The 16,454-nt window shown below is 29.8% G+C and overlaps 1 protein-coding gene and 1 long non-coding RNA gene across 3 annotated transcripts in view; one reads left to right on the top strand and one right to left on the bottom strand.

The window, feature by feature from the left end:
• The window catches only part of LOC134281810 (neuroglian-like), a 58,977-nt gene extending 53,190 nt beyond the window's left edge, over positions 1-5,787 (top strand). For both annotated transcript variants that reach the window (XM_062764243.1, XM_062764244.1), the window contains exon 10: positions 1,133-5,787. In XM_062764243.1, coding sequence (XP_062620227.1) covers positions 1,133-1,266 — 134 coding nt within the window. In that variant the 3' untranslated portion in view covers positions 1,267-5,787. The remainder of the gene's footprint in view (positions 1-1,132) is intronic.
• Positions 5,788-11,409: 5,622 nt separating this feature from the next.
• Positions 11,410-14,034, bottom strand: LOC134281816 (uncharacterized). The gene is made up of 5 exons (XR_009995177.1): positions 13,901-14,034; positions 13,663-13,736; positions 13,314-13,514; positions 13,071-13,148; positions 11,410-12,764 (listed from the first exon to the last, which is right to left on the bottom strand). It is a non-coding gene; the product is annotated as an uncharacterized LOC134281816 (long non-coding RNA).
• Positions 14,035-16,454: the final 2,420 nt, after the last annotated feature.

Here is a 16,454-nt window from a genome sequence, read left to right as displayed (position 1 = left end):
GAAAGAGTCAAATACATGTATTGAATAATAGGTTTGATAATACACTCAGGTTTTGCTATTACAATATATGTTTTCCCATTGTTTTAAGTTAATGGATTTAAATAGGTGGAAACAATTAATTCTTTCATATATGACTCATTTACTTTTTACCCCCTGAAATTTCCATTTACTTGGAATAAAATGTCTTTATTGATGAATAAGTCATGATTATTCAACTTTTAGAGTCCAATAATAGCAATGGCTTCTCTCTCATTTCATGTCACCATGGTGACTGAGTTGAATTCAGCTCCTGAGAGCTCTCTAGGGAGGCGACTAGATTGAGATTTTATTGCCCAAAATACTTATCTCCTTTAATGGAGTCGTGCAATAATCATGGCTTAGAAATTGTGTTCATTAAGTCCTTTTTACAAGATTAATGGCTGCATGGTTTGTGATTAAAATGCAATCACCGTGCAGTGATGCTTTAATTGTTTTCCTCCCGATAATGTGGATATTGATTGAAGTTTCATCCGTGAGCGATCGTTTCTTGTTCTGATGTTTTGGAATGGATTTTGACTTTTTAGTTTGTGTCATCCTTGTGTGATAGTAAAATTTGTCACTTTATACTGAACTGAAAGTTTTAATCAATACACAGGCCTCATATTTACACACAATCTGATTAAAAAAGGTACTTGATCCATTTCTAAATTCATAAAGTTCTTAGTTATTTTGACAGTTTTTTAAAAAAAATACTATAACAGGCTTCTATTAGGTTTTCAGACAGGGGTCCTCCCGGCGCACATCACGTCTTAAACCAAGTCAAAAATTGAGAATAGTTATTTTCACTGTCAGATGTATGATACAAGAGAAGAATTCAGTTATCTTTACAAGCTTTGATTGCAAAATAGTCCTCAAGCATTGCTTTAACCTGATGGAAACCAGGTTTCTAGATCTTTCCACATCGTATAGTGCTCCCTCTAATGGAAAACTCTTTGATCAATGCCTGGAGATGTCAAAATGTTACTTTTTCTTGCATTTCCTATTGTTTGTATACAATTGAGCACATTTTTGTTCTAGTTCTTATATGCTGTATAAATTAGAGAAAAACATAAGAACTCATCCATGAAATGAAAATGTATCTGTACCTTTTCAGGTCTTGCAAACAGCCAGATGGCCAGCATCCACCAATCAGGAATCAGTTTAGCATCACATGACCTTGGAGCCAACTGTCGAATGCTCATGGCTATAGCAATCTCATGGACTTTGGCAAAACTAGTCTTCCACTGACACACACTGAGAGAGATTAGGGTGTTCTGGTCTTAAACGGATTGTTAAGGTTTCCTCTATCAATATCATTTCCTCAGTTATCCTGCTTCAAGGGATATCTGAGAAAAAGTATGGAGAACATCTGATATTGTAGTGTGTCACCGAATCTAATTGAATGAACCAGATATTTGCAACTATATGGATTCAGAATTGAAGCCCATTTCACTGGAGCCAGGCTATAGCAAAGGACGTACAGTAATTCGATAATTAAGGGTCCATCTTTATTATAGGGCTTTAGATTATGTTAACCATATGAAATTCTTGTTCAAGCTGTCTTATGTTGAAAACAAACTTTGGTAGCTTGTGCAAAGTATCTTCCAAACATAAATTGGAAGCAAATTTTGCATGAAAAAAAAATTTCCAAAGTGATGAAACTGCAAACTTCAACTTGAAATGACTGTTTTAAAAGTGCTACAAAAAATGCAGTGCATATTCAGTTCTGTGAAATTTCAGTGTAAGCCATAGTAACTGAAACTTGAAAAATGAAATAATAAGAGATTGAAAATTGCAATTCCAGTACTTACTAAACCTGGGCAGTAGTTTTCTGAAATGATCCTACTAGCAATGATTGTCAGAAAAAACAAAAGTATCGTGGTCTTTATTGAATGAACTTTTGAAACCTTAATGACATTTCAAAAATGTGATGATAATGTAACTAGTCCAAAATATAGCTCTTCTTTTGAGACTGTGTCCATGACCTTCAAGTTTGTTGGGAACTGGCAGTGAACCTAATTTTCCCGTGATCATTCCAACTTTGTGCAAGTTCCATGTAACATTCCAATGAAGTTGGCGTAATGCATGCATCATCCAACAACCTAGTGGAATCGTCTCGACAGCGAATTGTTTCACATACAGCTTCATCCTGTGTTTATAAAATTGTGACATTTTGCTGCAGTTTAATTTCCTGGTGTGACTTTCCTTCAGATTAAGAAAAACTGGAGCTCAGATGACAGTCAAGTGAGCAAAGAAACCACATGCAGAATCTACAATAATGTCTCATTTAGGAATCTCTTCTAATTAATGAATTGATTATGTGCCATAATTAGCTCTTCGTGGTTCACTGATGTAGTAAAACCTTCACCTGGCTTCGAGTGAGCTGTACTGTAATAAATCACTGATGTATGTAGTGAATGTTTAGTCCCCTGTCCAAGAATGTGTCATTTTCTGTGAACAAAGATTTTGTATTTGTCACAACAACAGATATTTAATCATGAATTTTTGTACATGTTTTAATTTTAATCATGGTTATAAAATGAAAGATTTTTGACGTGAAAAGTGATATATGTATTTGATTTTCATAGATTTGTATGATTTAAATGAGCATATGTAAAAGTTTCATCATGTCTATTTATAGTTAAATAAAAATATATTCAGGATAATATATATATAACTTTGAGCCTGCTGAAGACGTGCATGTAAAAATCTTTATTCTAGTCAAACTATAGAGTCGTTCTTCGTACTTATTCAGTATTATACTTGCATTTATCTATTTGAAAAAATGTAGTGAAGGCTAAACAATGTATTGAAACCAAAAAACTTGTACCAATGTTTAAATGAAATATTTTAAACATGTTCTTCATAAAGCAGATATTGCTGGTAATTCATATTCCCAAATTCTTTTTTTTTTTTTTTTAAAGAAAGATTACATGAACATACATGTATTTGAGGACATTGTTATCTAATATGTACTTAAAAAAATGGAATGGAAATAATTTTCCAAATGAACAATCTGTAGTTAATTAATAATTTGTTAAACTAGTATACTTATTGGATAGTATAAAAACCCATGCATTTTGAAAATGACCTTTATTCTGTACCTAAATGCTCTTCAAGCATTCAAAATGTAGTTATTTGTTTTGTTTTAAAAACTTTGGAGATTATTTTGAAAGTGTATGTACTTACAAGCTATTGATCATCTTGTTTATTTTTGACTAATGTACATTTTTGTACATGTATGTACCTGTATGTAAAAAGCAGCCATGATGACTTTTCTGTTGGGTAAATGAGAATGATTGTTTGAAAAAACTCAATGTGCTTGCTCTTGATCACTTTATTTTTAAATATGAATGGGAATTTCAACCAAGCAGAATCCTCATATTCAAAAGGTTGTGAAATTTTGTAGTTCATGTAGTTCTAGCTTACATTTACTTGTTCCCTTCTAGAAATTCATAATCAAATTCATCAGCGTCTTCATCATCGATCATATTCATTATCAACTTTTACAGTAAAGTTCTGTTCATTTGATGACACAAAATCAGTCATCACAGCTATACTATTTGAGATTACCCTTGCAAGTTTTCCAATGATACTGTAGCGACTTCTACTTGCAATCTGAAAATTCCCAAAATGATAGACTGAAATGAATACCACCACTTCTATGGCCATTTTAGATTGATATTTACAAAGTTGGGTGCATGCAAGGATACATGTAAAAGGGAAATTTTTCAGATACATTTAAAAGCAATTGAAATATTAATAAGTTGCTTTTTATTTGACATTTTATTGGAATGAGTTTTATTCTAAAACTTCTAAATTTTTATCTTCTTCCAACGAATGGCTTGGTTTCTTTCCTGTGCATCAAAGTACCGAAATGATTATAAAATTCTTTGCCACTCCTATTATCAAAATAAGATGGTTTCCCCCTATATTGATACATTTTGAAAATGAGGAGTATTGATGATTTATTAATATGTTAATAGCTGGACTTGATGACTTGAAATTTTATCTTTCATAGCAAAGGATAATCTACAATTATATTTTAGTTTCAAATATATTGTACCGAAAGAAAGTGAATCATATGAAACATTTGTCATTTTCACTAAGTATTTGTTTTTTTTAAATCATTATATTCCTATGATTTCTCCCACAAAAATATATTCATTCTTTTCATCCAGTTTTGCACAATTTCATTTTTTGTGTGCTCCATTTCTTTATCAAACGAACACTTCATTCTTGCCAAATGCACATTGGTACATACGTAAACATATACACTGCATTCTGGGTAAAAAATGAACCACAAGGTTGTGCTAGATGTTGTGATAGTTATTTTGCAACAATTTACCAAGAAAATCATATCAGTATGTGTTGTTTTTCTAAAGATGCTGACTCTGAAATGAAACTCTAGGTATATAGTTAGACAATGTCAAATTAGTCAGGTACCCATTATATTTTGATTAATTGTCAAAGAGTACATGATATGATCTGAAAGAGGTTGTGTTGATAAATTGTATTAAATCTTGTGAAGAGAACAATCAAGGATTGTTTTATTTATTATGGACTTGGTTTGAGTTCAATTCTGTTTTCTTTAAAATTTGTTTATCAATATTTTACAAGTTTGATAAAATAGAGAAAAGAAAGTTCAAGACAGGAATATATTTAACTTGATTTTCATAACAAGCTAAATTCAAATAGATTTGGTTAAAATTTGACAGTTGTTATCTTTATTTAAAAAAAATGTTTCGGGGACAAATATTTCAACGAATAACTTCCCTTTATGGAAAGAGTGATAACTCTTAAAATAAGATTGCTGCAGTATTTTCTTTTTCAACAATCATGGACCCAATTTTCATAATCATATCTTCAATCTCCACAAGAAATAGTTCTGTTTTGGCAAGCAGATAATAATGTTACTTTTATAATGGAAAATGAAGTGAAGAGGTATTGGAAAGATAGAGGGTTGTTTCCTTCAATTTTTTTTTCTAAAGAGAAGTACATGCAAGCAAAAACAGCTTTGCTTTATACAATAATAAAACCCTAAATAGATACTTTTTAGTTAGTGCCTGGTAGGCCTGCCCACTGCCTTTGGCATGAATATAATACTCATTGTCCTCAATCTCAAAATATGTCATGTGTTGGCAAGTTCCATAGGAATCCATGAGATATTTGTTGTAAATCAATCAAACTCACAATTGATTATGTTTAAATGTTTTATGATGTGTTTTCTTTGTTCTGACACTAATGTGTTTTTTGAATGGAAATGACCTCATTTATGTTTTATCTTTTTCACATTAGCACTAGAACTGTTTTGTGCCAAATGATTTCATTTGTTATTCTTTATTGCTTTATTATTTTATGTTTAGACATTTAGTATGGCTGAACTTTATTTTCTCCAACATCCATATTAATTTCTTTTCATACAAAGCATAATTGATTTCGAGAATGGATAACCCATAAATTGTTTACAATATTTACAATTACAAATATTGAATATTTTTTATTTGTGAAAATTCTTCATTTTTCCCAAAGCTTGTTTTTTCTCTTTTTATGTGTGTTTCGTAAATGTTGAAAATGAACCAGACTTTGCAAATACTCAGAAGTTTTATTGTGTGTTGATTAGTAGAGGGGGCTTAGTGCAATTAGCTTTCTCTTTCTGGGAAACTGTAGACGAATGCTTTCCTTGTCATTTTATGTTGTACAGACAAAAGTTAATTATATCTTGTTGATCATTAAGATTATTAAATCATTTTTATTTCAAAGTAAAAAGTGTTGTTCTCATTTATTCTTAGAATGAAATAAAGGAAGATGAACATTGCTTTATGTCAAAAAGTCTACAAACGTTAGAAGTCTGCTAACAGGGCATAAAACATGAGTTCCTGAAATTCCTTCAGAGGGATTAGGTGTCTATCGGGAGCAAGCAACCCCTGTCAATCGGTCACAACTATTGTGTTCTTCATGTATTAATCAGGAAGACGGAATAATCCTTAGTCAAATTTAGTATAAATACAAAGCCCTATTGATTGATGTAAATTATATCAATGTGATAGGTTGCTTTTAAACGATCAGATTTTTATATCCTTTAACATCAACATGATTCATTTTCAGTTGAACATTATATTTTAAAAGATTTGATATAAACTACCAACAATAAACCTGCTATATGTTAATTTTACACGCATATTGTATTTGTAAATTAATGATAATAGTATGAACTATATGTTTATTATTATTGTTGTATAATCTCTGTCATACAATAGTATGATTATTACTTTTTTCTTTCATCTATTTTTTTGTAAATATAGACAATATCGGGTCGACATATGAAGGAAAGTTACTCTTGTTAATTAAAATAATTCGTCGTCAAGTGTTTTTCTTCTTCTCGTGAACAAGTTTTCTTTAAATCAAATTGCCTCATATGAATACAAAATTAGGCTAACTAATAAATGGGTGCATGACAAAGTAAAAAAAAAAATTACTGTAGAATTTCATGTACATACATGTAAGATTGACTAAATTTTGCTAAATGGGACCGTACTAGCTACAGTAGACCCGTCAAACTGGACGTATTTCATAAGACTTCAGTTTTAGTTTTCTGAATTTTACATGTATTGAGTAGATCTATTGTTGATATTCAAGTGATTTTTTTTTTCAGCTAAAGAAGTTATCTTGTGATTTTTTCCTCGAGTCTATACGTTTATAGAAAACCAAGTCAGTAATACTAAAGGGCTTTTAAATAAAATCCGGTTTCTAAATCATTAAGTTTTATATAATATTTTTTTCTCCTCTCAAATCCAATTTACTTGTTTTGACACTCTTTTATGAAGTGTATTAGTATTAGTTAAGTAAGGATGATACAGAAACTTTTTTTCTTTGGAGGAGATTTAATATCACGTCACTGGTTAAGAAAAAGCAGACACTTCTTTTGTTTTTTTTTTCTTTTTAGACTTGTAGAATTCAATACCTACCATATCTCACCCCCTTAAAAAAAACACAGCTAGAATAATCATGGTAAAATAGTTTAATCTTCACCTTTTTCCCTCTTGTTTTCTTCGAAAATGATACTAAAGGAGCACATTTAGTTAACTGGTATTACATTTAGTCAAAAAACCGTTGTATTTTCTTGCATAAAAGAAATGAACCCTTGAAAAATATTTGTTAATACTTGAATAAAATTACAAATACGGATAAACCACACTTAGTAAAGGTTTACAGATGAAAACAAATTTCAGAATATAATAAATGTGCTAGTTTGGTGCTAAAAGTGTAATATAAACTTTAATAATATATCAGGTTAGATGAATTTTATGCGGAAAAGCAAAATGTTAAAATCAGACTATTTGATTTTTGTGAATTTTTACCGTTTTGCTTTTCCCGGGGGAATTATAGAAGGTATTTCATTCTCAAAGTCCTTGGAGAGTAAAAAAATTCAGAGAATTACGAGTATATCCTCTTTTCTAAAACTAGAACTGTGACATGATATTTAATCTCCTCCAAAGAAAAAAAATTGTACTAGTATCATCTGTCCTTAACAATGACTTCGTAAGACAAGTTCTTGAAATGCTACAATGTTCAGTTCAATTTATACTGAATAACTGTGTATATAATACTCAATAAAAGATGGTTATGACAGTGGTCCATCTCAAAAAGATCTATAAATGTAACAAAAACTGACCTTTCGCAATTCCTGAGGTGGGAACAGGTACGTAGGAGGAGTGAGCATCCCCTGTTGACCGATTTATTGATCAGGAAGACGTAGTAAATAACGTAGTACAATGGCCTAACAATAGATCTGAAACAATACAGCCAAAATACGACCTATATAATGATAGGTTTTCTTTACTAACAAGGTCGTTATAACGGCCCACGAAATGCCGAGGAACAGATTTATAAGTGGGTACAAATATCTCCTTCATTTCTTTTTCCCAATTAATGCAGTTGTAACATATGTTGGTCACTCATCCAAGGACAAAGGATACTCAGGCTTACTGTATAGCTTAATATTGAAAATATAATATAATATATAAAATACCAGTATATCATTCTCTTGAATGACTTGAAATAGGGGGAAAATATACCGAATCACTTTTCTAACTCCTCAATGAAGGGGTATGATTAGAAAGGTATTGTTTGCAAGACAAACAGCTGTATATATCGTGTGCTAGACAATTACTAGTAAGGGTATAAGTATTAATCCAATATAGAGAGACTTTATATACTGCTATGATAGCAAGTCAATGAAAGCTTGAAATAACTTATAATAATTATAATCCCTGAAGTAAAACACTCTAGGTTTAAGAGCACTTTCGTCAACAATATTACAATTTAGAAAAGAAAGTACACGTCCTTCCGTCTTTCTTTAAAAAAAAAAACGCATTCTTTAAGTATATGTACTTATTTTTTGTATCTTGACTAGAGAAAGATTTTCAAGTGGGAAAAAAGACAGATTGCATTCATACACGTAAACCGATTTTATAAACTGGTATAGCTAAGTAACTCAACTTTAACTATAATAGAAATATTTACTCTTATATTCACCTATTTATACTCACTTATTCCACTTAATTTATTCACTTATTTGGTTGAACATCGATCCATTATCAGTAAAAGTATGCTCTGAAAAGTTTTTTTTTTATATAGAAAAAATTTAATTTATCTAATATTCTTTTATTTACTAAAATGCTATGTTTCCTCATACTACGAATAATTTATATAAAACAAAGTTTAACGTGGAAACGAAAGCGAGGTAGACAGACAGCTAGACATACAGACCAAAATTAATATCCCCCAATTACGGGAAGGGGGGTTAATATTTTGTCGATTCAACCATTTATTAATCGTCTCCCAAAAGCAAGCTATTTGTTTTGATTGGTATTGATAATATATATACAATGTGATTTTTTATTTTTCCACTCTTTTCTTCAGAATGCTTTTGGTCCTTTTGATTTTCAATATATTAACATATATACATGTAAGCTAGAATAAAAAAAAAAATGTACATTCTTTTAGCAAAATGACGATCAACTTTTTATGTGCTTGTATACTACATATAAAAACGAACAATATGGAAAAACAATATGAAGCATGCATGTACATGTAGGACCAATCGTCCCTAAAAATCGAAGGTAAGAGATGGATTTATTCTTGCCTACAATATAGGGATGTCAAAGTTGTCAATAATTGATATTCGAATATTCGATAGGAGTATTCGAATATATTCGAATATTCGATAAAATAAATACATCTTGCATTATTAAATATATATCTTCACTCTCCTGTCAAGTAGTGTAGAGTTTATGCCATTATTTGGAATAAAAACTCATGTGGAGTTCGGTAAATACACTGCAATTATATTTTTTAAAAGAAATATTGAATAGTATACATCCCAAATGTAATGATTGTTAGAAAATTCAAAAGATTCTTTAGTATGTTCCAGATTAATTATTGATCGTCTTACTAAAGTCTACACTGATAATTCCTACAAATTTATACCAAGCAGAACAATTATCTAACGGTGAAATATTAAAAGCAATTACTTTTCGCTAATTATGATTTCCTGATAATGATTTTTAATGATTTTTACATAAACAAGGGGTCCGTGTGTTTACTGTAAAACTATGTCCTTACAACAATACAAGCTGATTGTAAGTACTGGAAACTATTATACTACTAATTAAGTGAACAAATACATAAATTACTCTAATAGATATACTCTTCACACCTTTAAGGTGATCCAAGAGGAGTGGGTTTTTTAAAAATTTTGTACGAACTTTATTCAATTTCTAATAAAACTTGCCAGGGTTTTCTCTCTTTTTAATGCTTGTATACTTAAAAAGGAATATTCGAATCATAAATTTATATTCGAATATCAACTCATCGAATGAATATTCGAATATTCGTTGACATCCCTACTATAATAGCATAAAAGTATCAATTAGAAATTATTATTGAAAACGCATTTTAATTGTTGAATACATTACAGGTAGAGCAACAAGTGCGTTTAAAATAAGACATGTATGTTTTGATCTTTTAATAATAACAATACGTGTCATTAAAATCAGATATCAAAACATAATTACATTCAAAATGATCAGAATAAAAAAACCTAAGATTTAGCACGATGAAAATCATTGAAATCAGACATGTACTGAATCATAAACTCAAAAATTTGCACAATAAAGTTTATTATCATCATACGAGGGTTGTTAGAAAAGTTCGCGGACACATTGAATTACGGAAAATCTATTGTGTACTGTGAAGTATGACCTATGTCTGAATAAATTCCTACATTTTGTTTATTGGTATGTAAAAAATTAAGTCCAAATAATGAAATCTTGAAAATCTACAACGATTTTTATTATGAGGTCATGGGATTCACGGAGCAATCACTTGACGTAAGGCGACGTAACAACCAGATTTCAACCCGTTAAGCTTTGTCGCAGTTCAAAAAATCTTTCATTTCTTCAGATTTTTCTTATCTTTTTTCTACTTTAAAATTGAATATCTAGATCAACATGTTACTTTTCTACTATAATGTCTTTTGTATTGATTTGGATATTATTGAGATCTTTAAAAAGTCTATGCAGTTAATCGATCAGGTATTGAAACTATGCAAAACCATATAGGCGCAGAGCAACGTCCATGCAAAAAGGGGGTATTGAAGTGTCACCGCAGTTAATCATTCAAAATGTTAATCCTTCCATTCTTATGAAGCTACAACCATTTGAAAACTTGTCCTTTGTATGTGTAGGAAATTCCCGGCGGAATCGTGAACATTTTAATCTCTTTTTAGACATTTCCCTGTCCGCACACATAATTTTTACGTACTGCAGTGCTTCATGACGCTCAATGACGTTCCGATTTTTGGCTTTGTTTTTACGCGTCGATCAATCTTAAACGGCTATAAAACAGTCATATACCGTCCAATTTAGTTCAAAACTTCTCCCAGTGACGTTTCATGCATACTTTAGCGGCAGGTAAAATATCATAAATCTCTTTGCGCTACAATTGTGCAATTTTTGATTTTAAGAAAGAGTCTTTATAATGTAAACGTGCCAAAATGTAGCATGCTCCGTGAAGCAAGTTTTTTCAAAATAAAAAAGCTGTATATATTTCAATAATCACCGGAGAGCACCCAATTCTTGTATATTTATTGGAAAAGAGCTTAAGATTTTATCTGGAAAGTTTGACCAGTTTCGTGGAAATAGCGCGCTCACAATAGAACTTGTCCTCGAACTTTTCTAACGCCCCTCGTACATTCATGTAAATGAATTACAAATTCAAAGATACAATAATAAAAATCAGACATACATGTATCAAACACTTGAAACACAGCACAATTAAAATCAATAACATCAGACAAAACTTTGCAAACCGCACACGAAATAAATGGTTAGACTACGCCAAATAAAATAGTTCAAATGAGCTATACTTCATCAAAGACTCATGACAATGGATTTGAATAGACTTATCAAAAGACAAATACTTTAATGAGAACAATAATAATAAAAATGGCAAGAAAAAACAAACTAGACAAATAAAAGTATCAAAACAAAACGTCCATGACTCCCATAATAAACATTGTTGATATGGGAGGGAGGTGTAATTTTAAGATAAAAATTATTTCTCAATTTTCGTTTTATAAACACTGTTTTGGTTAATGCTGCCTTCTAGCCATGGTTTGTGGTTAAACAATTGCTGCCACTGAGTTTCGGAAGTTTTAAAGACATTAATAACAATTCATGCTAAAAATACAAATATAATTTCGACATTTGATAAATTCTTTTTTTTCAGAAAATTCCGATCCCCTTGATTTTCAATTCATTATACTCAACACTTATTAGAAGCGACAATGGTCGCGTATTAGAAAAATGACACTGAATGAAGTTTTTTATATACACAACGTACGTACAGTTTTAAAAAATAGTATCAAATATTAAATATTTATAGTTCTTAATGTATATCTGAAAATCAAAAGTGATAGTCCAACTTTTGTCAACGTATTTCTTAACTAGTTTTATTCCCCAACCGGTTTGCTAATATACGAAAGAAAATAGAAAATTGGATAGATGCCATAGTTGATAACATATTAAATTAAATACCTAATAATTATAACTTGTCACATGACTTCCATTGTGTATAAAAATATAGATTGTAATACATCGAAGTGACTGTATCCGCATTCTTAATGACTTGAAGTATTTACATTTAACTCTTATGATGATTTACAATTCAAGACAAAGCGATTTTAAAAAGTTGTATAAGATTTCAAGAAATTGTATTTTTAGAAAACTAAAAAAAAAACTATTTGTAAAAAAAATACCAAGATAATGTATTGAAAATACAGTATTTCTAGGAAAGAAAATGTCAAGAATGTTGTTAAGATACTTTGACTAATACAGCTGAAAAAAATAAAAAAAATGCCGTCCTTTCATACTAAAAAATTCTATCTCAAAAGAGAATCGCATTTATTTAACCTTTGTAGAAAAACTCTCCCAAGATACAATATAGGCCACATGCTCAATGCTACACACTGGACTTTGATTGAATTTGAATCAAAGATGGTTGATTGATCCATGATCATCATATAATGCATAATATTGGAGAACATTATTTAGAGATACATGTCTTTCTTTTTCTTGTCATGAACAGTAAGCACCCCATTCCTGTAATGACGGCACTGAGAATAATAGATCCTGAAATCACAGCAGAAAAGAAGAGTGGGTCTGATAAGGGACGATCGGCATCTGAAAGGGTTTGAAAGGCTTCAGTAACGATATCTGTTTCTTGAAAAATTATATATAAATATGTAATTTAAGTTTTTATAGAAACATGTATCAGAAAATGAAAATAAAATATGTATAATTTATATTTAAAATATGTATAATTTATATTTAATATATATATATATATATATATATATATATATATATATATATATATATATATATATATATATATATATATATATATATATTTAATTTTATATAGCTACGTACATGATTTAGGCATACTTACAGCTAAAATAAAAAAAGATGTTTTTTTTAACTCACCATTTACTTGCTTTGAATTAATGGTTCTTTTGTTCAGACTGTTGATACATTTACCAGTTATACATGTTTCTAACCATTCTGGAAAAAAAAAAATAAGAAATAAAAAAAAAGTATAATCTAGACAATCAAATAAACAATCAAACATATGCAAAACCAACAAAACCAGAAAAAGGAAACTTTGTAAATGCATAAAAAAAATTTGTCTTTAGACATCAAAGTAAATAATGGATTCAATAGATTTACCCTGTTTTCTTTTATTTATGGTGCATTCGATATACATGTTTTTAGAACTGTATCCGCAGTCAGGATTTTTCTTGCTTTCTAGCTTTAAAATGATATCAGTGTCGTATTTGATGTGTATTCTCATATAGTTATCCTCCCTCGATGTTTCTTTTACAACACAGTCTTTGGAACATTCTGTGATATTTCTTAAAGATAGGCTTTCTGAAAGATGTAAGAACATTGCTTAAACATTTTGATTTGTTATATCTTGTATGATAAATTTCTTCTGAAATACCTAGAAAAATCTAACAAACAATTGAACTTCCACATGTATATACTAAGTAGTTTAGGCTATAAAATGCTTATTTACTTTCAAAGCTGGATAAACATGTTGTGGTGTCAGTAATAACTTTGTAAAAATCTGTGGCTCTTTCAATACACTGTCTGAAATATAATATATATCGTTGGATCCTAACCATGTTATTTTCTCAAAATATAAAAGTTTGTCATATTTACACAAATTCAAAATGTTATTGAAGCGTCATGCATTTAATTTTTATTTTGCAAAGATATATGTGTACATTAACAAATGTAAAATTAATGCTTACAATTTGGAAAAGGTGGCAACAGGATAGCACAGGGCAGATAATACTACCAATTGTCCAACAACTGTATCAAATCAAAGCAACTATCTATATCAATGTATTTTCATTATATTTTTTATTGAAATGCAAATAACTTTGTCATTGACATTATATATTGGTGTAAAATTAAGGTCTTACAATGATTTTAAAAATATCATTCAATTTTGATTTTAAAAATCCCGACAATGACTTTTGTCTGCAAATTAAGAATTAGCTTTAAATAGAAAAGAACATACTCGGGGCTTACTTTTTCAAAATATTAATTCTTTGTCTTATCATGAAGAAAAAAATAACACCGTAAATATAATGCAAAAAAAGCTTTTTTCTCCAAAACTTTAAGATTAAAGGACTATATAGAAACAATGTATAGTGAAATGCATAAAAACATTTCTTTTCCTAAAACATAATGAAGAGAATCCGGATTAAATTCCACTCGTTATTTATGTAAATAAAAAAAATCCTTACATCTTACAGCCTTCTATATCTTAAGAATATCCGATCCTCAGCCAGGGAGGATAATTCCAAAAATTCATATTTAATTTGAAATGCATCAAAATGAAGCTTGAAAATAAATCTTTTTTATGCAACAATTTTCATTATATTCATCTTTATAAGATTAAAGGTTTTTGGAAGTCTTGGAAAAGTTCTTATAAAAGTTGACATTTGTTCCCTATAAAAGGAAAAAAAATACAGTTTTAGAAATTTTCTAGAATCCAGCCTTAGATACCAGTGAATATTAGCATGATATGAAATAAGAAGTGATTTGTGGTGTCTTGCCATGATAGCAAAAGCCTTTTACACTACGTATTATAGAATACATGACGGAAATCAGAAGACAAAAAATACCAAATAAGTGTAAAAATTATGACAATTTCTCTGAATGCCTGGATACCTACCGTATTTTAACCCAAATTATATTGTTGATCAATTTGCAATTAGAAAATGCATAGCTGATATTCCTATTCACTTTTTCTGCAAAAATATTGCAGATTTGACAATTTTCCCTAAATAATAATATTAACTTTAATCTTTAATTTAAAGAAATACTGTGGATAAATTTACATAACTTTGTTTATTCAGAGATACTTTCATGGGTATTTTTGATTACTTAACTGCTAATTTGATAAACCTGAGGATCGGACTACCTTAAACAGTCTTTTAAAACAAGAAGGACAATATTGGGTAAACATCTAAACATTTTATCATCTGATAAAATGAATAGTTGGGTATATTAAATTCAAACATTTTTTAAAATAATCTTATTTAGCAAACTTCGCTCCTCAGCGTTTCAGCAGAGTTTCGTCTTGGCATCTATTTAAAGAATTCTACATAATATTTAAGTTCTTGCAATAAATTTGGATTTTATAATGTTAATTGAATAAGACCCCATGGTTAAATTCCATAAAGAAAACATTTAGGGAGGGACTATTTTTCGTGGCGGGAGGTTGTTTTTTAAAGAAAAAGATCAATTTGTCCTCTTTCGAAGTATTCAGCATTGTTAAGTTTGGATTTCTTTTTTAGATTCAGGCTGCAAACAGAACAATGTTGTGCAGTGAAAAGTTCTATGCTGGTCCTAAATTATATATGAGATTAACTCTCATGTATTCTATCATCATATTTGGCAAATATATCAAATAACTCATGAAAATCCTTGAAAAAAAAAATTGGCCCAGTTTAAGCTGAAAATTAGCACTATTTAGTTTGAACTACGGTCGATACAATGAACTTGTCAGCAAATACAATTTATCATTGAGTCAAATGCTGACTGACGATTTTCATACTAATTGTTAGTCCATTATTTATACACTGAATTGACTACGGATTTTCCCGTTATTTTCCGATCATGACAAGGAGCACACGGAGGGTGTGACCGGTCGGCAGAAGAGCTTCTCCATGGCACCTGATCCCACCTTTGATGTTTTGGAGATCCGTGTTTGCTCTGCCCCTATTTTGTAGTGTTTTAGGGACTTTTGATCTTGAATAGTGTTCGTTATCTCCATATGTTTCATCTTAAAAATAACATCACAGACCCCCACTTTTTATTTCATTTTCTTAATAGATAAGCTAATTATAACCACTCGGTTAAAATTCAGACACATGTCATTACTTTCAAATGATTTTATTGCTTTCTAAATTTTTAACTCCAGAAAATTATATTTATTTTGAAAATATTGACAAAATCTTACCATTTTTCCTCATTGTTTTTTCCTCAGTGTTTCATTGGATCCATATAGAAATATAAAGTTATAATCTAGAAGTAGTTATACCACTTAATATAATGCTTGTATAATATACATGTACATGTATATATATCATTCTAAGTATACTCCATTAGTGATATATACTCATAAGTTTGAATGACATCCGCTGACAAAACAAAGGATTTTTCTTTTTGTTTTTTTTTAAATGAATAACAATGAAATATGTTTTATCAAAATTAATTGTTATATGCCAGTATCCAACAGTGATTAATAAAAAATGATATGTGCAAGCGTGTCATGACCCCCCCCCCCCCCCC

Source organism: Saccostrea cucullata, unplaced genomic scaffold (genome assembly GCF_032062105.1).
Source record: "Saccostrea cucullata isolate Sc308-1 unplaced genomic scaffold, CSIRO_AGI_Scuc_v1 ctg2305, whole genome shotgun sequence".
Classification (NCBI taxonomy): domain Eukaryota; kingdom Metazoa; phylum Mollusca; class Bivalvia; order Ostreida; family Ostreidae; genus Saccostrea; species Saccostrea cuccullata.
The sequence above is the reverse complement of the archived record's forward strand: the minus strand, read 5'-3'. Positions and strand labels throughout refer to the sequence as shown.